General features: G+C 45.8%; 1 protein-coding gene across 1 annotated transcript in view; it reads left to right on the top strand.

Moving 5' to 3' along the window:
* SBF2 (SET binding factor 2) overlaps positions 1-22774 on the top strand; it is a gene marked incomplete in the record, with an annotated part of 222584 nt that overhangs the window by 86353 nt on the left and 113457 nt on the right. Inside the window, 7 exon segments of the mRNA XM_056528207.1 lie at positions 179-287; positions 6285-6398; positions 6834-6911; positions 6991-7104; positions 13862-13990; positions 17765-17866; positions 22218-22419. Of these exon segments, the coding sequence (XP_056384182.1) occupies positions 179-287; positions 6285-6398; positions 6834-6911; positions 6991-7104; positions 13862-13990; positions 17765-17866; positions 22218-22419 (848 nt within the window).

Below are 22774 nucleotides of genomic sequence, written 5' to 3' on the forward strand. Positions count from 1 at the left end.
CGTATTGGGCTGAGTGCATGCATGCTCACTATAGAGCTCAGCTCCAAAGAAGTGAACAAGACTAAACTGTAACACCAATCACTACCTGTGGGCAGGGGTGGCGCTGTTTTTGATGTTCTTTTATATTTTATATGTCCATCACATGTTCTGATCTTTTTCTTCCCCTTGTGTTTTGCAGTTACCCCTACATTCCCATCCTCCCAGCACAGCTGCTCGAAGTCCTCAGCTCCCCCACTCCGTTTATTATTGGGGTCCATTCCGTCTTCTGCTCCGAGCTCCATGATCTGGTAAGAGATTTTAGGTTTTACACCTCCAGGGCGGCGATGGTGGGAGATTTCGGGTCGTCATTGGTCACCTGCACTTACCCTTACAACATTATATTAGGGATTGCTAATTGTTATCTCCCCCATCCACCCGTCATGTACTGTCCATAGCACCTTTACAATATATTCTCCTTAAGAACATCCTACTATATCCTGTATATTGTGACTTATGTCTCTCAGTACTCTGAGTGTCCGGGGGTGTCTTCTAAGGAAACCACAGATCTTATTGGCCCATAAACAACCTAATACTCGTGAACTCTGTTCTAATGGATGAGACCTAATACCTTCATGCGCCATGCTGTGTTTATGAGCTTGACCAGAGGGGGCATTTTGTCTATTGAGAAAGAGTTCACCCCTGGGCACTTAGGGTATTTAGAAAAGACAAAAAAAATACATAGTAAGATGTAAAGAAAGGTCAACTGACGACACATCTCTCCAGGTAATGTTATCTGGGCTAAACCAGTGTTTGCCAACCAGGGCACCTCCAGCTGATGCAAAACTACAACTCCCAGCATGCTCGGACAGCCGAAGACGGTCCAGGCAAAAAGAGAGTTGTAGTTTTGCAACTGCAAGGACTTAATAAAGAGATGACAGTTCCCCAGTAAGCAGCGGCTCGTGGACAGTTCCCCAGTAAGCAGCGGCTCGTGGACGGTTCCCCAGTAAGCAGCGGCTCGTGGACGGTTCCCCAGTAAGCAGCGGCTCGTGGACGGCTCCCCAGTAAGCAGCGGCTCGTGGACGGTTCCCCAGTAAGCAGCGGCTCGTGGACGGTTCCCCAGTAAGCAGCGGCTCGTGGACGGTTCCCCAGTAAGCAGCGGCTCGTGGACAGTTCCCCAGTAAGCAGCGGCTCGTGGACGGCTCCCCAGTAAGCAGCGGCTCGTGGACGGTTCCCCAGTAAGCAGCGGCTCGTGGACGGCTCCCCAGTAAGCAGCGGCTCGTGGACGGTTCCCCAGTAAGCAGCGGCTCGTTGACGGTTCCCCAGTAAGCAGCGGCTCGTGGACGGTTCCCCAGTAAGCAGCGGCTCGTGGACGGTTCCCCCAGTAAGCAGCGGCTCGTGGACGGCTCCCCAGTAAGCAGCGGCTCGTGGACGGCTCCCCAGTAAGCAGCGGCTCGTGGACGGTTCCCCAGTAAGCAGCGGCTCGTGGACGGTTCCCCAGTTAGCAGCGGCTCGTGGATGGTTCCCCAGTTAGCAGCGGCTCGTGGACGGTTCCCCAGTTAGCAGCGGCTCGTGGACGGTTCCCCAGTAAGCAGCGGCTCGTGGACGGTTCCCCAGTAAGCAGCGGCTCGTGGACGGTTCCCCAGTAAGCAGCGGCTCGTTGACGGTTCCCCAGTAAGCAGCGGCTCGTGGACGCTTCCCCAGTAAGTGGACGGTTCCCCAGTAAGCAGCGGCTCGTGGACGGCTCCCCAGTAAGCAGCGGCTCGTGGACGGCTCCCCAGTAAGCAGCGGCTCGTGGACGGCTCCCCAGTAAGCAGCGGCTCGTGGACGGCTCCCCAGTAAGTGGACGGTTCCCCAGTAAGCAGCGGCTCGTGGACGGCTCCCCAGTAAGCAGCGGCTCGTGGACGGTTCCCCAGTAAGCAGCGGCTCGTGGACGGTTCCCCAGTAAGCAGCGGCTCGTGGACGCTTCCCCCAGTAAGCAGCGGCTCGTGGATGGCTCCCCAGTGAGCAGCGGCTCGTGGACGGCTCCCCAGTGAGCAGCGGCTCGTGGACGGCTCCCCAGTGAGCAGCGGCTCGTGGACGGCTCCCCAGTGAGCAGCGGCTCGTGGACGGCTCCCCAGTAAGCAGCGGCTCGTGGACGGCTCCCCAGTAAGCAGCGGCTCGTGGACAGTTTTTCGACAAGGATGTGATGATAATGGATCCTGACACTAATCGGCGGCGGATTTCACTTTAGAGCTGATGTTATTTAGTAGCAGTGACATGATACCTTTGGTTTACGGTTCTGTGAGTCGCCTTATTGCTTCCATGTGTTATTGAGAACTGGTTTCATCCAGAGTGTGGCCGGGAGTCTCCCCCATCATCTGGCAGCGGGCTTCTTATAGGACAGGTGCTGAGTGCTGGATTTATCGCCCTTTGTCAGGTCCCCATTGTACACAGTGTCTTGTATTTAACTTCCCGGCATGTTTGACTGTTGTTTGGCCATTCGTCTTGTCACCGCGCGGTTCTTCGTGAATTACCGTGAGTGACTGGAAGAACATGGGGGGTGTGTGCGGTCCTGAGAGGACAAATCCTTTAAATAACTTGGGGCTGATTTATGAGTGATGATCCCATGTTATGTGCACAGGCTGTGGCGGTAGGAATAGTAGCGGTGGGGCATAGAATATGTGATTCGTTCCATATGTCACACATACATTAAGAACTGGTTTAATCCAGCTGCGTCACCAGGAGTGGAATCCCATCATCTGCTCGGGGAGGAGGATGGCTGCGTCTGAGACAGGTGCCAAAATCTGGGAATTTATAGCCCAGTGTTTCCCAACCAGGGTGCCTACAGCTGTTGCAAAATTACAACTCCCAGAATGCCTGGACAGCCTTAGGGGCATGCTGGGAGTTGTCGTTTTGCATCAGCTGGGGGCACCCTGGTTGGGAAACACTGTTATAGCCTCATGCTATTGTTTCCGGGGAGCAGACCCCACGAAGAGTCCGGTGGGTCACCTATAGAATAGATGGAAGGGTCTGGCGGGTCACCTATAGAATAGATGGGATAGTCCGGCGGGTCACCCATAGAATAGATGGAAGGGTCTGGCGGGTCACCTATAGAATAGATGGAAGGGTCTGGCGGGTCACCTATAGAATAGATGGAAGGGTCTGCCGGGTCACCTATATTATAGATGGAGAGTCCGGCGGGTCACCTATAGAATAGATGGGAGAGTCCGACGGGTCACCTATAGAATAGATGGAGAGTCCGGTGGTTCACCTATAGAATAGATGGAAAAGTCTGGCAGGTCACCCATAGAATAGATGGAAGAGAGTCCGGCGGGTCACCTATAGAATAGATGGAGAGTCCGGCGGGTCACCTATAGAATAGATGGAGAGTCCGGCGGGTCACCTATGGAATAGATGGAGAGTCCGGCGGGTCACCTATAGAATAAATGGAGAGTCCGGCGGGTCACCTATAGAATAGATGGAGAGTCCGGCGGGTCACCTATAGAATAAATGGAGAGTCCGGCGGGTCACCTATAGAATAGATGGAGAGTCCGGCGGGTCACCTATAGAATAGATGGAGAGTCCGGCGGGTCACCTATAGAATAAATGGAGAGTCCGGCGGGTCACCTATAGAATAAATGGAGAGTCCGGTGGGTCACCTATAGAATAAATGGAGAGTCCGGCGGGTCACCTATAGAATAAATGGAGAGTCCGGCAGGTCACCTATAGAATAGATGGAGAGTCCGGCGGGTCACCTATAGAATAGATGGAGAGTCCGGCGGGTCACCTATAGAATAAATGGAGAGTCCGGCGGGTCACCTATAGAATAGATGGAGAGTCCGGCGGGTCACCTATAGAATAAATGGAGAGTCCGGCGGGTCACCTATAGAATAGATGGAGAGTCCGGCGGGTCACCTATAGAATAGATGGAGAGTCCGGCGGGTCACCTATAGAATAAATGGAGAGTCCGGCGGGTCACCTATAGAATAGATGGAGAGTCCGGCGGGTCACCTATAGAATAGATGGAGAGTCCGGCGGGTCACCTGTAGAATAGATGGAGAGTCCGGCAGGTCACCTGTAGAATAGATGGAGAGTCCGGCGGGTCACCTATAGAATAAATGGAGAGTCCGGCGGGTCACCTATAGAATAGATGGAAGGATTCCTTTCTTTCCATTCCTCTCTGTCCCTTCCTCCACCCTTCCTCTCCCTTCCTCTCTGTCTTTCTTTCCTTCCTTCCTTTCTTTCTTTCTTTCCCTTCCTATCCCTTTCTTTCCTTTCTCTTTCCTTTCTTTCTTTCTTTCCTCTTTCCTTTCTCTCTCTCTCTCTCTCTTTCTTTCCTTTCTCTTTCTTTCATTTCTTTCCTTCCTTTCTTTCTTTTCTTTTCTTTCTTTCCTCTTTCCTTTCTCTCTCTCTCTCTCTCTCTCTCTTTCTTTCCTTTCTCTTTCTTTCATTTCTTTCCTTCCTTTCTTTCTTTTTCTTTCTTTCTTTCTTTCCTTTCTTTCTTTCCTTTCTTTCTTTCCTTTCTTTTTTTCCTTTCCTTTCTTTCCTTTCCTTTCTTTCCTTTCCTTTCTTTCCTTTCCTTTCTTTCTTTCTTTCTTTCCTTTCTTTCTTTCTTTCTTTCCTTTCTTTCTTTCCTTTCTTTCTTTCCTTTCCTTTCTTTCCTTTCCTTTCTTTCCTTTCCTTTCTTTCTTTCCTTTCTTTCCTTTCTTTCCCTTCCTTTCATTTCTTTCCTTTCATTCCTTTCCTTTCTTTCATTTCCTTTCCTTTCTTTCCTTTCTTTCCTTTCTTTCTATCTTTGTTTCTTTTTTTTCTATCCTTTCTTTTCTTTCTTTCCTTTCCTTTCTTTCCTTTCCTTTCATTTCTTTCCTTTCTTTCTTTCCTTTCCTTTCTTTCCTTTCATTTCTTTCCTTTCATTTCTTTCCTTTCCTTTCTTTTCTTTCCTTTCCTTTCCTTTCCTTTCTTTTCCTTTCTTTCCTTTCCTTTCCTTTCCTTTTCTTTCCTTTCCTTTCCTTTCTTTCCTTTCTTTCCTTTCTTTCTATCTTTGTTTCTTTTTTTTCTATCCTTTCTTTTCTTTCTTTCCCTTCCTTTCTTTCTTTCTTTCTTTCCTTTCCTTTCATTTCTTTCCTTTCTTTCTTTCCTTTCTTTCTTTCCTTTCTTTCTTTCCTTTCTTTCTTTCCTTTCTTTCCTTTCCTTTCCTTTCTTTCCTTTCATTTCTTTCCTTTCATTTCTTTCCTTTCATTTCTTTCCTTTCATTTCTTTCCTTTCCTTTCTTTCCTTTCTTTCCTTTCCTTTCTTTCCTTTCCTTTCTTTCCTTTCCTTTCCTTTCCTTTCTTTTCCTTTCTTTTCTTTTCTTTCTTTTCTTTTTCTTTCTTTTTTTTTTCTTTCCTTCTTTCTTTTTCTTTCTTTCTTTGTTTCTTTTCTTTCCTTTCTTTCCTTTCTTTCCTTTCTTTCCTTTCTTTCCTTTCTTTCTATCTTTGTTTCTTTTTTTTCTATCCTTTCTTTTCTTTCTTTCCCTTCCTTTCTTTCTTTCCTTTCCTTTCCTTTCTTTCCTTTCCTTTCCTTTCTTTCATTTCTTTCTTTCCTTTCATTTCTTTCTTTCCTTTCCTTTCCTTCCTTTCATTTCTTTCTTTCCTTTCCTTCCTTTCCTTTCCTTTCTTTTCTTTCCTTTCTTTTCTTTTTCTTTCCTTCTTTCTTTTTCTTTCTTTCTTTGTTTGTTTTCTTTCCTTTCTTTCCTTTCTTTCTTTCCTTTTTTTTAACCTTCTTTCCTTTCTTTCTTTCCTTTCTTTCCTTTCTTTCTTTCCTTTCTTTCTTTCCTTTCTTTCTTTCCTTTCCTTTTTTTAACCTTCTTTCCTTTCTTTCCTTTCTTTCTTTCCTTTTTCTTTCTTTCTTTCTTTCTTTCTTTCTATCTTTTTCTTTTTTTTCTATCCTTTCTTTTTTCTTTCCCTTCCTTTCTTTTCTTTCCTTTCTTTTCTTTCCTTTCTTTCCTTTCTTTCCTTTCTTTCCTTTCTTTCTTTCTTTCTTTCTTTCTTTCCTTATTCTTTCTTTCTTTCTTTCTTTCTATCTTTGTTTCTTTTTTTTCTATCCTTTCTTTTTTCTTTCCCTTCCTTTCTTTCCTTTCCTTTCTTTTCTTTCTTTTCTTTCTTTTCTTTCCTTTCTTTTCTTTCCTTTCTTTTCTTTCCTTTCTTTTCTTTCCTTTCTTTTCTTTCCTTTCTTTCCTTTTCTTTCCTTTCTTTTCTTTCTTTGTTTCTTTTTTTCTATCCTTTCTTTTCTTTCCCTTCCTATCTTGATACATTATTGTCACCATTTCGTGTCTTCTGCGGTTCCAGCTGGATGTCATCATCGCTGATCTGGATGGAGGAACCATAAAGATCCCAGAATGTATCCACTTGTCCCCGCTGCCCGAACCCCTGCTCCACCAGACGCAGACCGCACTGTCCCTCGTAAGTCCGCTCCGCCATGTATGAATCAACACCTTATGGACTGCACTGACACATTGTAACAAACAGCCACCTGTACTCCTAATGAGCCTAACATACAGAGGATTGTCTACACCAGTGTTTCCCAACCAGGGTGCCTCCAGCTGATGCAAAACTACAACTCCCAGCATGCCTGGACAGCCAACGACTGTCCAGGCATGGGGAGTTGTAGTTTTGCAACAGCTGGAGGCACCCAGATTGGGAAACACTGGTCTACAGTGTAACAAATCCTCAGCTATGGGAAGTATTAAGGTTTACAGGAATAATGTTTCCATTCACTGACAGCAAACAGATTTAAAATGAAAAAAACTTTTCATTATACATTAAATTATCTTTACATTATCTTTGTTATAATTTTTGGAAATCCCCCCCCCCCCCCCCCCCCCCGCTTCTTCCCAGGTTCTTCATCCGGATCTTGAAGTGGCAGATTACGCCTTCCCGCCGCTGCGCTCTTCTTTGTCCCACATAAAGATGCTGGTAAGAGTCGGGGTTCTCCTGTAACATGTGAAGAGAGGGGTATGTGCTCGGGGTATCTCATTGTGTCGTCTTCCCTCAGGATAAAGAAGTGCGCGCCGTCTTCCTCAGATTGTTCGCCCAGATATTTCAGGGATACCGATCCTGCCTTCAGCTCATCAGGATACACGCAGAACCCGTCATACACTTCCACAAGGTACCGGCAAAAGTCTGCGCCATATCAGGAGTCACCGCTCATCTTATACTCCAGTCACTTCCAAAGCTGCATTCACAATTCACCACTTATTCTGTTAGCTTTCCACTCGCGCTACTGCCCCCTGCTGGTTCAGTTAATTAATCACCATCATTATTATAGTCAGATCTCTGGACTCTGTATAGTCAGATCTCTGGACTCTGTATAGTCAGATCTCTGGACTCTGTATAGTCAGATCTCTGGACTCTGTATAGTCGGATCTCTGGACTCTGTATAGTCGGATCTCTGGACTCTGTATAGTCGGATCTCTGGACTCTGTATAGTCTGATCTCTGGACTCTGTATAGTCTGATCTCTGGACTCTGTATAGTCGGATCTCTGGACTCTGTATAGTCAGATCTCTGCACTCTGTATAGTCGGATCTCTGGACTCTGTATAGTCAGATCTCTGGACTCTGTATAGTCAGATCTCTGGACTCTGTATAGTCAGATCTCTGGACTCTGTATAGTCAGATCTCTGCACTCTGTATAGTCGGATCTCTGGACTCTGTATAGTCGGATCTCTGGGCTCTGTATAGTCAGATCTCTGGACTCTGTATAGTCAGATCTCTGGACTCTGTATAGTCAGATCTCTGGACTCTGTATAGTCAGATCTCTGGACTCTGTATAGTCGAATCTCTGGGCTCTGTATAGTCAGATCTCTGGGCTCTGTATAGTCAGATCTCTGGACTCTGTATAGTCAGATCTCTGGACTCTGTATAGTCAGATCTCTGGACTCTGTATAGTCAGATCTCTGGACTCTGTATAGTCAGATCTCTGGACTCTGTATAGTCGGTCAGATCTCTGGACTCTGTATAGTCGGATCTCTGGACTCTGTATAGTCAGATCTCTGGACTCTGTATAGTCAGATCTCTGGACTCTGTATAGTCAGATCTCTGGACTCTGTATAGTCAGATCTCTGCACTCTGTATAGTCGGATCTCTGGACTCTGTATAGTCGGATCTCTGGGCTCTGTATAGTCAGATCTCTGGACTCTGTATAGTCAGATCTCTGGACTCTGTATAGTCAGATCTCTGGACTCTGTATAGTCAGATCTCTGGACTCTGTATAGTCGGTCAGATCTCTGGACTCTGTATAGTCGGATCTCTGGACTCTGTATAGTCGGATCTCTGGACTCTGTATAGTCAGATCTCTGGACTCTGTATAGTCAGATCTCTGGACTCTGTATAGTCGGATCTCTGCACTCTGTATAGTCAGATCTCTGGACTCTGTATAGTCGGATCTCTGGGCTCTGTATAGTCAGATCTCTGGACTCTGTATAGTCAGATCTCTGGACTCTGTATAGTCAGATCTCTGGACTCTGTATAGTCAGATCTCTGGACTCTGTATAGTCAGATCTCTGGACTCTGTATAGTCAGATCTCTGGACTCTGTATAGTCGGATCTCTGGACTCTGTGTAGTCGGATCTCTGGACTCTGTGTAGTCAGATCTCTGGACTCTGTATAGTCCGATCTCTGGACTCTGTATAGTCGGATCTCTGGACTCTGTATAGTCGGATCTCTGGACTCTGTATAGTCGGATCTCTGGACTGTGTATAGTCAGATCTCTGGACTCTGTATAGTCGGATCTCTGGACTCTGTATAGTCGGATCTCTGGACTCTGTATAGTCAGATCTCTGGACTCTGTATAGTCAGATCTCTGGACTCTGTATAGTCAGATCTCTGGACTCTGTATAGTCGGATCTCTGGACTCTGTATAGTCGGATCTCTGGACTCTGTATAGTCGGATCTCTGGACTCTGTATAGTCTGATCTCTGGACTCTGTATAGTCTGATCTCTGGACTCTGTATAGTCGGATCTCTGGACTCTGTATAGTCGGATCTCTGGACTCTGTATAGTCGGATCTCTGGACTCTGTATAGTCGGATCTCTGGACTCTGTATAGTCGGATCTCTGGACTCTGTATAGTCGGATCTCTGGACTCTGTATAGTCAGATCTCTGGACTCTGTATAGTCGGATCTCTGGACTCTGTATAGTCGGATCTCTGGACTCTGTATAGTCAGATCTCTGGACTCTGTATAGTCAGATCTCTGGACTCTGTATAGTCGGATCTCTGCACTCTGTATAGTCAGATCTCTGGACTCTGTATAGTCGGATCTCTGGGCTCTGTATAGTCAGATCTCTGGACTCTGTATAGTCAGATCTCTGGACTCTGTATAGTCAGATCTCTGGACTCTGTATAGTCAGATCTCTGGACTCTGTATAGTCAGATCTCTGGACTCTGTATAGTCAGATCTCTGGACTCTGTATAGTCGGATCTCTGGACTCTGTGTAGTCAGATCTCTGGACTCTGTATAGTCCGATCTCTGGACTCTGTATAGTCGGATCTCTGGACTCTGTATAGTCGGATCTCTGGACTCTGTATAGTCGGATCTCTGGACTGTGTATAGTCAGATCTCTGGACTCTGTATAGTCGGATCTCTGGACTCTGTATAGTCGGATCTCTGGACTCTGTATAGTCGGATCTCTGGACTCTGTATAGTCAGATCTCTGGACTCTGTATAGTCGGATCTCTGGACTCTGTATAGTCGGATCTCTGGACTCTGTATAGTCGGATCTCTGGACTCTGTATAGTCGGATCTCTGGACTCTGTATAGTCTGATCTCTGGACTCTGTATAGTCTGATCTCTGGACTCTGTATAGTCGGATCTCTGGACTCTGTATAGTCGGATCTCTGGACTCTGTATAGTCGGATCTCTGGACTCTGTATAGTCGGATCTCTGGACTCTGTATAGTCGGATCTCTGGACTCTGTATAGTCGGATCTCTGGACTCTGTATAGTCAGATCTCTGGACTCTGTATAGTCTGATCTCTGGACTCTGTATAGTCGGATCTCTGGACTCTGTATAGTCGGATCTCTGGACTCTGTATAGTCGGATCTCTGGACTGTGTATAGTTGGATCTCTGGACTGTGTATAGTCGGATCTCTGGACTCTGTATAGTCTGATCTCTGGACTGTGTATAGTCGGATCTCTGGACTCTGTATAGTCTGATCTCTGGACTCTGTATAGTCTGATCTCTGGACTGTGTATAGTCGGATCTCTGGACTCTGTATAGTCTGATCTCTGCACTCTGTATAGTCTGATCTCTGCACTCTGTATAGTCTGATCTCTGCACTCTGTATAGTCAGATCTCTGCACTCTGTATAGTCAGATCTCTGGACTCTGTATAGTCAGATCTCTGGACTCTGTATAGTCGGATCTCTGGACTCTGTATAGTCGGATCTCTGGACTCTGTATAGTCGGATCTCTGGACTCTGTATAGTCGGATCTCTGGACTCTGTATAGTCGGATCTCTGGACTCTGTATAGCCGGTCAGATCTCTGGACTCTGTATAGTCAGATCTCTGGACTCTGTATAGTCTGATCTCTGGACTCTGTATAGTCTGATCTCTGGACTCTGTATAGTCTGATCTCTGGACTCTGTATAGTCGGATCTCTGGACTCTGTATAGTCGGATCTCTGGACTCTGTATAGTCGGATCTCTGGACTGTGTATAGTCGGATCTCTGGACTCTGTATAGTCGGTCAGATCTCTGGACTCTGTATCGTCGGTCAGATCTCTGGACTCTGTATAGTCGGATCTCTGGACTCTGTATAGTCGGTCAGATCTCTGGACTCTGTATAGTCGGATCTCTGGACTCTGTATAGTCTGATCTCTGGACTCTGTATAGTCTGATCTCTGGACTGTGTATAGTCGGATCTCTGGACTCTGTATAGTCAGATGATCTCTGGACTCTGTATAGTCGGATCTCTGGACTCTGTATAGTCGGATCTCTGGACTCTGTATAGTCGGATCTCTGGACTCTGTATAGTCGGATCTCTGGACTCTGTATAGTCTGATCTCTGGACTCTGTATAGTCTGATCTCTGGACTCTGTATAGTCTGATCTCTGGACTGTGTATAGTCGGATCTCTGGACTCTGTATAGTCAGATGATCTCTGGACTCTGTATAGTCGGATCTCTGGACTCTGTATAGTCGGATCTCTGGACTCTGTATAGTCCGATCTCTGGACTCTGTATAGTCCGATCTCTGGACTCTGTATAGTCGGATCTCTGGACTCTGTATAGTCGGATCTCTGGACTGTGTATAGTCGGATCTCTGGACTCTGTATAGTCGGTCAGATCTCTGGACTCTGTATCGTCGGTCAGATCTCTGGACTCTGTATAGTCGGATCTCTGGACTCTGTATAGTCGGTCAGATCTCTGGACTCTGTATAGTCGGATCTCTGGACTCTGTATAGTCGGATCTCTGGACTGTGTATAGTCGGATCTCTGGACTCTGTATAGTCGGTCAGATCTCTGGACTCTGTATCGTCGGTCAGATCTCTGGACTCTGTATAGTCGGATCTCTGGACTCTGTATAGTCGGTCAGATCTCTGGACTCTGTATAGTCGGATCTCTGGACTCTGTATAGTCTGATCTCTGGACTGTGTATAGTCGGATCTCTGGACTCTGTATAGTCAGATGATCTCTGGACTCTGTATAGTCGGATCTCTGGACTCTGTATAGTCGGATCTCTGGACTCTGTATAGTCGGATCTCTGGACTCTGTATAGTCGGATCTCTGGACTCTGTATAGTCTGATCTCTGGACTCTGTATAGTCTGATCTCTGGACTCTGTATAGTCTGATCTCTGGACTGTGTATAGTCGGATCTCTGGACTCTGTATAGTCAGATGATCTCTGGACTCTGTATAGTCGGATCTCTGGACTCTGTATAGTCGGATCTCTGGACTCTGTATAGTCGGATCTCTGGACTCTGTATAGTCCGATCTCTGGACTCTGTATAGTCGGATCTCTGGACTCTGTATAGTCGGATCTCTGGACTCTGTATAGTCGGATCTCTGGACTCTGTATAGTCGGATCTCTGGACTCTGTATCGTCGGTCAGATCTCTGGACTCTGTATCGTCGGTCAGATCTCTGGACTCTGTATAGTCGGATCTCTGGACTCTGTATAGTCGGTCAGATCTCTGGACTCTGTATAGTCGGATCTCTGGACTCTGTATAGTCTGATCTCTGGACTCTGTATAGTCTGATCTCTGGACTGTGTATAGTCGGATCTCTGGACTCTGTATAGTCAGATGATCTCTGGACTCTGTATAGTCGGATCTCTGGACTCTGTATAGTCGGATCTCTGGACTCTGTATAGTCGGATCTCTGGACTCTGTATAGCCGGTCAGATCTCTGGACTCTGTATAGTCAGATCTCTGGACTCTGTATAGTCTGATCTCTGGACTCTGTATAGTCAGATCTCTGGACTCTGTATAGTCAGATCTCTGGACTCTGTATAGTCAGATCTCTGGACTCTGTATAGTCTGATCTCTGGACTCTGTATAGTCGGATCTCTGGACTCTGTATAGTCAGATCTCTGGACTCTGTATAGTCGGATCTCTGGACTCTGTATAGTCGGATCTCTGGACTGTGTATAGTCGGATCTCTGGACTCTGTATCGTCGGTCAGATCTCTGGACTCTGTATAGTCGGATCTCTGGACTCTGTATAGTCGGTCAGATCTCTGGACTCTGTATAGTCGGATCTCTGGACTCTGTATAGTCTGATCTCTGGACTCAGTATAGTCTGATCTCTGGACTCTGTATAGTCAGATCTCTGGACTCTGTATAGTCGGATCTCTGGACTCTGTACAGTCTGATCTCTGGACTCTGTATAGTCAGATCTCTGGACTCTGTACAGTCTGATCTCTGGACTCTGTACAGTCTGATCTCTGGACTCTGTATAGTCGGATCTCTGGACTCTGTATAGTCGGATCTCTGGACTCTGTACAGTCGGATCTCTGGACTCTGTACAGTCTGATCTCTGGACTCTGTACAGTCTGATCTCTGGACTCTGTACAGTCGGATCTCTGGACTCTGTATAGTCGGTCAGATCTCTGGACTCTGTATAGTCAGATCTCTGGACTCTGTATAGTCAGATCTCTGGACTCTGTATAGTCGGATCTCTGGACTCTGTATAGTCGGATCTCTGGACTCTGTATAGTCGGATCTCTGGACTCTGTATAGTCGGATCTCTGGACTCTGTATAGTCAGATCTCTGGACTCTGTATAGTCGGATCTCTGGACTCTGTATAGTCGGATCTCTGGACTCTGTATAGTCGGATCTCTGGACTCTGTATAGTCGGATCTCTGGACTCTGTATAGTCGGATCTCTGGACTCTGTATAGTCGGATCTCTGGACTCTGTATAGTCGGATCTCTGGACTCTGTATAGTCGGATCTCTGGACTCTGTATAGTCGGATCTCTGGACTCTGTATAGTCGGATCTCTGGACTCTGTATAGTCGGATCTCTGGACTCTGTATAGTCGGAGGACCTCTGTTCGTTGGCGCACAGTCCTTGATATAATTCGCTGCAGATATTTCTGTTCCTTTCATCCCTCTTTCCTCTGATAATCCAAAAACAACAAATAGAGTAAAATAAAGCTGGAAATAAAATAAAACATCAGAAAACAATCCAGAGATCAGACATGTCCGCACTCTGCCAGCAAAACGATACCTGCAAAGCCGCTTTCACCCTACGGCGCCCCCTAGTGTAATAATGAGGGAGAGGGAAATGTCACTTGACAAAGCGCGACCCAAACCGCACTGGACAAATGCTTAAAGAACAATTCTGTAAAATGGCTGATAGCGGAGAGTAATAACTGCGCCACTCGTGCTTACTTATTCTGCTTACCTGCTCTCTCCTTTTCCTCAGGCCGCATTCCTAGGACAGCGAGGGTTAATAGAGAACGATTTCCTCACTAAAGTGCTGAACGGGATGGCGTTTGCCGGATTCGTGTCAGAGCGCGGACCCCCGTACCGGGCCTGCGATCTGTTCGATGAGGTAAGTCGAGGATCCCTCACTCCAAATTTGGGCAGTGTTTCCCATCCAGGGTGACTCCAGCTGTTGCAAAACTATAACTCTCAGCATGCCTGGACAGCCTTTGTCTTTCCGGGCATGCTGGGAGTTGTAGTTTTGCTACAGCTGGACACATCCTGAATGGGAAACACTGATCCATGTTAAAAAAAAAAGCTTCTTGACTCACTGTTATCTCTGGATGTCAGAGGAGAGAAGGTCGGATAAGTGCCCCCCTGCAGAAAATATGTGCTAGTGTATGTGGGGATGCGCTGAAAATAGGATGCAGCCATATGGCCCTTATACACCGTGTTTTGCAACCAGGGTGCCTCCAGCTGCTGCAGAACTACAACTGCCAGCATGTACGCACAGCCAAAGGCTGGATACCACAGCGACAAACCCTCAGCTGTGAGATTCAGATCATTCAGATCCTGATTGTTTGTTACAATGTATATAGATCAGTGTTTCCCAACCAGGGTGCTTCCAGTTGTTGCAAAACTACAACTCCCAGCATGCCCGGACAGCCTTTGGCTGTCCGGGCATGCTCCGAGTTGTAGTTTTGCAACAGCTGGAGGCACCCTGGTTGGAAAACATTGATCTATGTGTATGATGGCCTCTTAGCTCTGTTGACTTTGGATGTCAGAGGAGAGAAGGGTCGGGCAAGTGCCCCCCTGCAGAATACATTGGTTCATTTGGATACAGATTGGATACAATTGTAACAAACACACGGATGTAGAATCAAAAGGGATCGGTTCACTACTAGTGCTTATCCCCTATACAGTGTGTAGTTTTGCAACAGCTGGAGGCACCCTGGTTAGAAAACATTGATCTATGTGTACGATGGCCTGTCAACTCTCTGTTGACTTTAGATGTCAGAGGAGAGAAGGGTCGGGCAAGTGCCCCCCTGCAGAATACATTGTTCCATTTGGATACAAATTGGATACAATTGTAACAAACACACGGATGTAGTATCAAAAGGGATCGGTCCACTACTAGTGCTTATCCGCTATACAGTGTTGGGACCCCCATTGATCTCAAGAACAGTGGTCCTCTAGTGCCCGTTGTATATGGGGTGACCACTGCACCATTCCGGTTGACCCAATAAAGGGGTACTCCACCCCTAGACATCTTATCCCCTATCCAAAGGATAGGGGATGAGATGTCTGATCGCGGGGGTCCTGCCGCTTATTCCCTGCTGCCCTCTGCGTTTAAGAGCGTCGGGTGCAGCACCGGAGGTTCGTGACGTCATGGGTGCACCCCGCTCGTGACGCCACAGCCACGTCCCCTCAATGCAAGTCAATGGGAGGGGGCATGACGGGCGTGGCGGAGCAGGGTGTGACCATGACGTCGTGAGCCTCCGCCCGGCATCGCCAGTCATCCGGCATGGAGCGAAGTTTGCTTCGTGCACCGGTTGTCTGGGGTGCCGCAGCCGAGATTGTGGGGGTCCCAAGGTGCGGGACCCCCGTGATCAGACATCTTATCCATTATCCACTGGATAGGAGATAAAATGTCTAGAGGTGGATTTCCCCTTTAAGGTATTAAACTGGTCCTATCGACTTCTACACTGAACGGAATAGTAGAATGTTGCAGAGAATTGATACAATGTGCGTTCTTTACGCCATATTCCTAGGCTGGCGGTGGGGGGGGGGGGGGGGTGGGAGCAGGAAGGAAACACTTACTTTCCATAAGCCGCGCTTGTTTTTCTGGGCCCGTGAGAATGGCGTGCCGGGCTTTAGATGTTGTTCTTGGTCCGCTCCGCGCAATTCCTTCACTAGAACTGATTTCCATTAGAGTCTTTCATGTTTAATTGTTGCTAATTGGTTTCAGCCGACCTCGCCATCGCTTCGGAAAATGGTTCCAAATTGGGGGGCGCTGGGATGGTTTTATTTACCCACTATTAACAGCTGCGCCACTTTTCAAATCCGTCCCCCTGGAGGGAATCCACAATCTGTGTGGCTGGGCGCTGTTTATAGACCGTAGGGGTAAATAAACAGGTCGCCGCGGCCTCGCTCTCCCAACGCTTTATAGGGCTAAATTTAGGGTTGTAAAAAGTTTTTATTAGTATCTAAGTTTGTCTCTTAAAGTGACAGCGCTTTTAAATGAACTCTGTTGAACGTCTGAACAGTATTTTACCGGTTAAATTTATGTGCAACACCAAAAACTGGTTATTTGGGAATTTTAAAGAGGTACTCCGCCCCTGGACATCTTGTCCCCCATCCAAAGGATTGGAGATAAGATGTCTGATCGCGAGGGTCCTGCCGCTGGGGACCCCCACAATCCCCGTGCTGCACCTGGCGTTCTTTTAGAATGCCGGCTGCCGCACCGGAGGCTCATGACATCACGGCCACGCCCCCTCGATGCAAGTCTATGGGAGGTGGCGCCACACCCCCTCCCATAGACTTGCATTGAGGGGATGTGATGTCCCAGATGGGCGTGGTCGTGATGTCATGGAGGGGGCGTGGCCGAGACGTCAGTGCCTCATCACTAGTCGCTAGCGAATTTCATTCCGTGCATTGGATGACTTAAGTGCCGCAGGACAGATCGCGGGGGTCCCAGTGGCGGGACCCCCGCGATCAGACATCTTATCCCCCTATCCTTTGGATTGGGGATAAGACATCTTTAATCCCGTCTTCTGCTCCGATCACATCCGGAGCTGCATTCATATTTCTGCTGATTATATAAATATTGGCTCCACCTGATGCTGATTCAGTGCATTATGGGAGTTGTAGTCCATATTGGTCCTATTAGTCTTGTGCTGTACTTTTAGGGTTCAAGCTATCGGCGCACTGCAGCTTTAGATGTGGCAGGAGTTTAAAGGGGTACTCCGGTGGAAAATATATATATATATCTATATATATATATATATCTATATATATATATATATATATATATATATATATATATATATATATAGCCCCGTCATATATATATATATATGTATATATGTGTATATATATATATATATATATATATATATATGCATATATGCTACCTGGTTGATCCTGCCAGTAGCATATGCTTGTCTCAAAGATTAAGCCATGCACGTGTGAGTACACACGGCCGGTACAGTGAAATTACACATGGCCTTTTTTTTATTTTTATTTTTTTAATGAACTGGCTCCAGAAAGTTAAACAGATTTGTAAATCACTTCTATTAAAAAATCTTTACCCTTCCAGTACTTTTTAGCAGCTGTGTGCTGCTGAGGAAATTCTTTTCTTTTTGAATTTCTTTTTTGTCTTGTCCACAGTGCTCTCTGCTGACACCTCTGTCAGTGTCAGGAACTGTTCAGAGCAAGAGAAAATCCCCATAGCAAACCTCTCCTGCTCTGGAAAGTTCCTGATACGGACAGATATGTCAGCAGACAGCACTGTGGACAAAACAAAAAAGAAATTCAAAAAGAAAAGAATTTTCTCTGTGGCATACAGCTGCTAAAAAGTACTGGAAGGATAAAGATTTTTTAATAGAAGTAATTTACAAATCTGTTTAAATTGCTGGCACCAGATGATTGAAAAAAAAAAAAAGGTGTCCGCATCATATAAGTTGTATAAACGTATCCTGCATTAGTATAAATTGTAAAAACTTATCCTGAAATTATTTCTTTTTAGAACAGCGCCCCCACAGGTTGTATCCAGTATAACATCTGTTTCTTACACTTCAATAGAACTGAGCTGCGATACCGCACACAACCTGAAGACTAGTGTGGCGCTGTTAAGGAAGAAAGTACCTATATTTAGACTCCCGATTCTCTGTTCTCTTTGCAGCTCGTGTCCCATGGAGTAGAAAGAATCAAAGAAGAAGAAAACTGCGACGCGCAGGAGACATTAAAGCGAGTGAAGGAGCTGGCGGAGCAACTCTTCAAAAACGTAAGGAGGACCCCCCCCTAATGTTACCGATATATGTGCTAAATTCGTTCTGTCCAGTACCAGACTGAGAGAGGTCCTGGTCGTATAAGCTCCTCCCCATGTGACCTTCCTCAGCCAGTCAACGGAGATGTGAGAAGTCACATGACTATGCTCTGGTGACATCCCAGCGGCGAGTCGTCTAGTGCTCCTCTTTCATTTGGATACATTTTTGCAGCAGTTACATTATGTGTCGTCCAAGTACATCAATGTTTCCCTATCGGGGTGCCTCCAGTTGTTGCAGAACTATAACTCCCAGCATACCTGGTTTCCTACTTAGGCTTTAACTTAAAGGGGTTATCCAGGAATAGAAAAGCAGAACTTATTTCCTCCAAAATAATGCCACCCCTGTCCTTAGGTTGTATGCGGTATTACAATTTGTCCCCATTCACTTCAATGGAACTGAGCTGCAGTACCACACACAACCTGAGGACAAGGGTGGTGCGTTTTTTTATTTTTTTAGCAGAAATTATCTCTGGTTTTCTTTTCCTGGACAACCCCTTTAATATCCCCTCCATCTATCTGTTGTCTTTATGTGTCCGTACCATCTTCTCAATATAGTCTCATTATTAGATTTTAATTTTCACTCATTTTCTCACTTTGGACTAGTTATTGTAATTCTCACTTATGTCTCTTAGTATCCAGGGGTGTCTTCTGAGAGAACCGCAGACCTTATTGGCTCATTAACAACCTAATACTCATGAAATGTACTCTAATGTATAAAACCTAATACCTCCAAGTAAGTTTAGGAGCCCGAGGGGGTTTAGGTTTTTCCATTGTCTATTAAGGAAAATTTCACCCCTGGGAACTTAGGGTATTTAGAAGACACAAGAAAAAGAATCCATAATGTTTGAGACCTAATAACGTTTATGTAGTATTTTGTGTTTAGGAGCTTGGCTCAAGGGTTATTAGGGTTTCCTTTTGTCTTTTAAGTAAAAATTTCACCCCTGGGCTCTTAAGGTATTTAGTAGATACATAAAAAAGTAAAAATCTTTCTTCACAATTTTACCATATTTGTTTCCTTTTTATCTGTAGACAAGGGATCTCTACAGTTAATGTTAATTTCTCTAAACCAATGTCTCCAAAACAGTATGCATCCAGCTGGTGCAAAACTACAGCTCCCAGCATGCCCAGACAGCCTTCGGCTGTTTGGGCATGCTGGGGGTTGTAGTTTTGCAACAGCTGGAGGCACTCTGGATGGGAAACACTCATCTATGTTTATGGCCTCCTGAGTTTCGGTTGACTCTAGATGTCAGAGGAGAGAAGGGTTGGGCAAGTGTCCCCCTGCAGAATACATGTATAAGTGTATACAGGGATTTGGAGTGCATTTTGAGAGTTGTAGTTTTTCAACAGCTGGAGCCCCCCTGATTGGGAAACACTGATCTGTGTGTACAATGGCCTCTCGATCCTCTGTTGACTCTGGATGTCAGAGGAGAAAAGGGTCGGGCAAGTATCCTCCTGTAGAATACATGTGCAAGTGTATACGGGGATGCAGCCATATGGTCTCATTATACAGTAGAGAAGTGTTTCCCATCCAGGGTGCCTCAAGCTGTTGCAAAACTACAACCCCCAGCATGCCCGGACAGCCAACGGCTGTCTGGGCATGCTGGCAGTTGTAGTTTTGCAACAGCTGGAGGCACACTGCTTGGGAAACACTGTAGCATGTTACTTCCTGCTCAATCCAGTTCACTTAATACAATCTATTGCTCCCTGTTATCAGCCGTTTACATTACATGTGACTGATATATCATCTCCTCCTCCAGCACCATTATAAACTCCTTTATGAGGGTTGCTGGCCCTTTAAGATGCCGATCCTGCCCTGGATGTCATTAACCTGCCTATATAAATGTAACCAGGGCCTCTTAAATGAACATTTGCATCTCTTGTCATTTATGATAAGTTTTATATTATTATTATTATTATTATATTCTGCTCTGTTTCATGTGACACAGAATTCTGGGAATGTAGATTATACTGTAGATTAATACTGAGTCACTCTGTAAATACTCGCCTCTGCTTGTACGGGGTTAAAGGGGTATTCCAGGAAAAAACTTTTTTATATATATCACCTGGCTCCAGAAAGTTAAACAGATTTGTAAATGACTTCTATTAAAAATCTTTCTTAATCCTTTCAGTACTTATGAGCTTCTGAAGTTGAGTTGGTCTTTTCTGTCTAAGTGCTCTCTGATGACACCTGTCTCGGGAGCCGCCCAGTTTAGAAGTAAATCCCCATAGCAAACCTCTTCTACTCTGTGCAGTTCCTGAGACAAGCAGAGGTGTCAGCAGAGAGCACTGTTGTCAGGCAGAAAAGAACTCAACTTCAGCAGCTGATAATTATTGAAAGGATTAAGATTTTTGTAATAGAAGTAATTTACAAATATGTTTAACTTTCTGGAGCCAGTTGATATATAGATAAAAAAAAGTTTTTTCCTGGACTACCCCTTTAACATCGTGTAACACTCCACTCACCTCCAGAGCTGCGTTCACAATCGCACTGGTCTGCAGTTTGCTCTCAGGCTGCGGAACATCACATCTTTCTGCTACATAAAGGGGTGCTCCAGCGTTCTGAACGTTTTGTCGGGCTGTAACAGACATGCCCACTCGTGATGTCACTTCTTGAGTTTGGACTTCTGCAAATCCAGTAGGAGACCAAACTAACGGCTTGACTTTCGCAGGGAACAGAACAGAGCCACCTAGTGGACTTTGTTTCAATCACATTAAAAACATATAAAGGTTGAGAATTTCAACAGCAAGTAAATAGCAAAGTGTCTTATAATTACATAAACAATATATTAAAAGTTTAGTTTGGTGACAGGTACTCTTTAATTGTTTGCACCCCCTACAGAGGACTATTTATAGCAATCTTTCGATTGGTATTCCTGTTCAGAGCTTTGTATAGGCATAGCACTGATCAGTGATATCAGCGATCTACTTGTACAGCCTGACAGAAAGCAGACCATACAAAAGGATGGCAGCAGAGTGAGAAGACCTCCGCCGCCCTCTTCACTCATCGGACCCCCGCTATCTCACTGCTGGTGGTCCGAAGTGTCATCTACCCCAGTAACTGCTTTAGATGATGTGATCAGCATTGATCACGGCATCTTAAAGGGGTATTCTGCCCCAAGACATCTTTTCTCTTATCCCAATGATAGGGCATAAGATCTCCGATCGTGGTGTGTACGGCCGATAGGATCCCCGCGATCTCAGGGCCGGTGCTGCATCGTTCTGAACACGGAGGCTTGCTTCATGTTTATGACGTAAATGTTCATCGTGGTGCGCTATGTACCATGACGTTCATTCACGTTATGTGTCCTCTAGGGGTTAAAGGGGTATTCCCATCCCCTCTGGCCTGTTATGCAAATTGCATTTACTCTCATTGACTATAACAGGAGTTGTGCTCAAAGGGTTAACGTTTGCACAACTCCCATTAATGCCAATGGGAGTTACATAGTGGTTTGGGGCTTTCTGACCACTTTTGGCAACCGCACACAGGCCGGAGGGGTCAGGGGAGTCTCTAGTGGAGATGAGGATACCCCTTTTACATGGTATTTTTTGCTGCAGTGCATTGTGGGAGATATAGTACAATAGGCAACATGTAGAAAGTCTGAATAACGGCTTAATTCAGTAATATGGACATCAACTGGCCATCTCTTCTCTTATAGTTGGGGTAATTTGCATATGGTAATTAGGAGGACAGAACCTTTGTATTAAAGGGGCACTCCGGCGGAAAACTTTTTTTATTTTTATTTTTTTTAAATCTACTGGTGCCAGAAAGTTAAACAGATTTGTAAATTACTTCTATTAAAAAATCTTAATCCTTCCAGTACTTATCTGCTGCTGAATACTACAGAGGAAATTATTTTCTTTTTGGAACACAGAGCTCTCTGCTGACATCATGACCACACTGCTCTCTGCTGACACCTCTGTCATTTTAAGAACTGTCCAGAGCAGCGTATATTTGCTATTTTCTCCTGCTCTGGATTGTTCTTAAAATGGACAGAGGTGTCAGCAGAGAGCACTGTGTTCAGAAAGAAAGGAAATTCAAAAAGAAAAGAACTTCCTGTGGATCATAACAGTAGCTAATAAGTACTGGAAGGATTGAGATTTCTTAATAGAAGTAATTTACAAATCTGTTGAACTTTTTGGCACCAGTTGAAAAAAAAAATAAAAAAATTAGTTTTCCATCGGAGTACCCCTTTAAGCTCTCGCAGTATAATTTGCATATGTTAATTAGGACAGCAGGACCTTTATATTAAGATAAATGCGTTATCTGTGACATATAGAGACGTCACCTGTATATGATTCTTTACTATAGGAAAACCCCAACCCCCACATGGCGTTCCAGAAAGTCCCCAGGCCGACTGAGGGGTCCCACCTACGAGTCCACGTCCTGCCCTTCCCCAAGATCAATGACCTCAAAGTCCAGGAGCTGATACAAGATGGCGTCCACAAGAACCAGAACTCGCTGGCGGCGCGGCTGGAGAAAAAGTGCATCGTCCCCGCAGGCTCCCCCGTCGGTGAGTCCCCCCCTCTCTGAACACTTACTGAACAACTTATGTAGTTTAAAAACTTTTCTAAAAAGTTGCAGAACATCTTAAAGGGCTACTCTGCTGCTCAGCGTTTGGAACAAACTGTTCCAAACACTGGAGTCGGGAGCTTGTGACATCCTAGCTCCGCCTCCTCGTGATGTCACGCCCGCCCCCTCAATGCAAGTCTATGAGAGGGGGCGTGGCAGCCGTCACGCCCCCTCCCATAGACTTGCATTGAGGGGGCGGGGCGTGACACCATGAGGGGGCGGGGCTAGGATGTCACAAGCTACCGGCTCCAGCGTTGGGAACAGTTTGTTCCAAACGCTGAGCAGTGGAGTACCCC

The sequence above is a fragment of the Hyla sarda genome, chromosome 6 (assembly GCF_029499605.1).
Source record: "Hyla sarda isolate aHylSar1 chromosome 6, aHylSar1.hap1, whole genome shotgun sequence".
Classification (NCBI taxonomy): Eukaryota; Metazoa; Chordata; class Amphibia; order Anura; family Hylidae; genus Hyla; species Hyla sarda.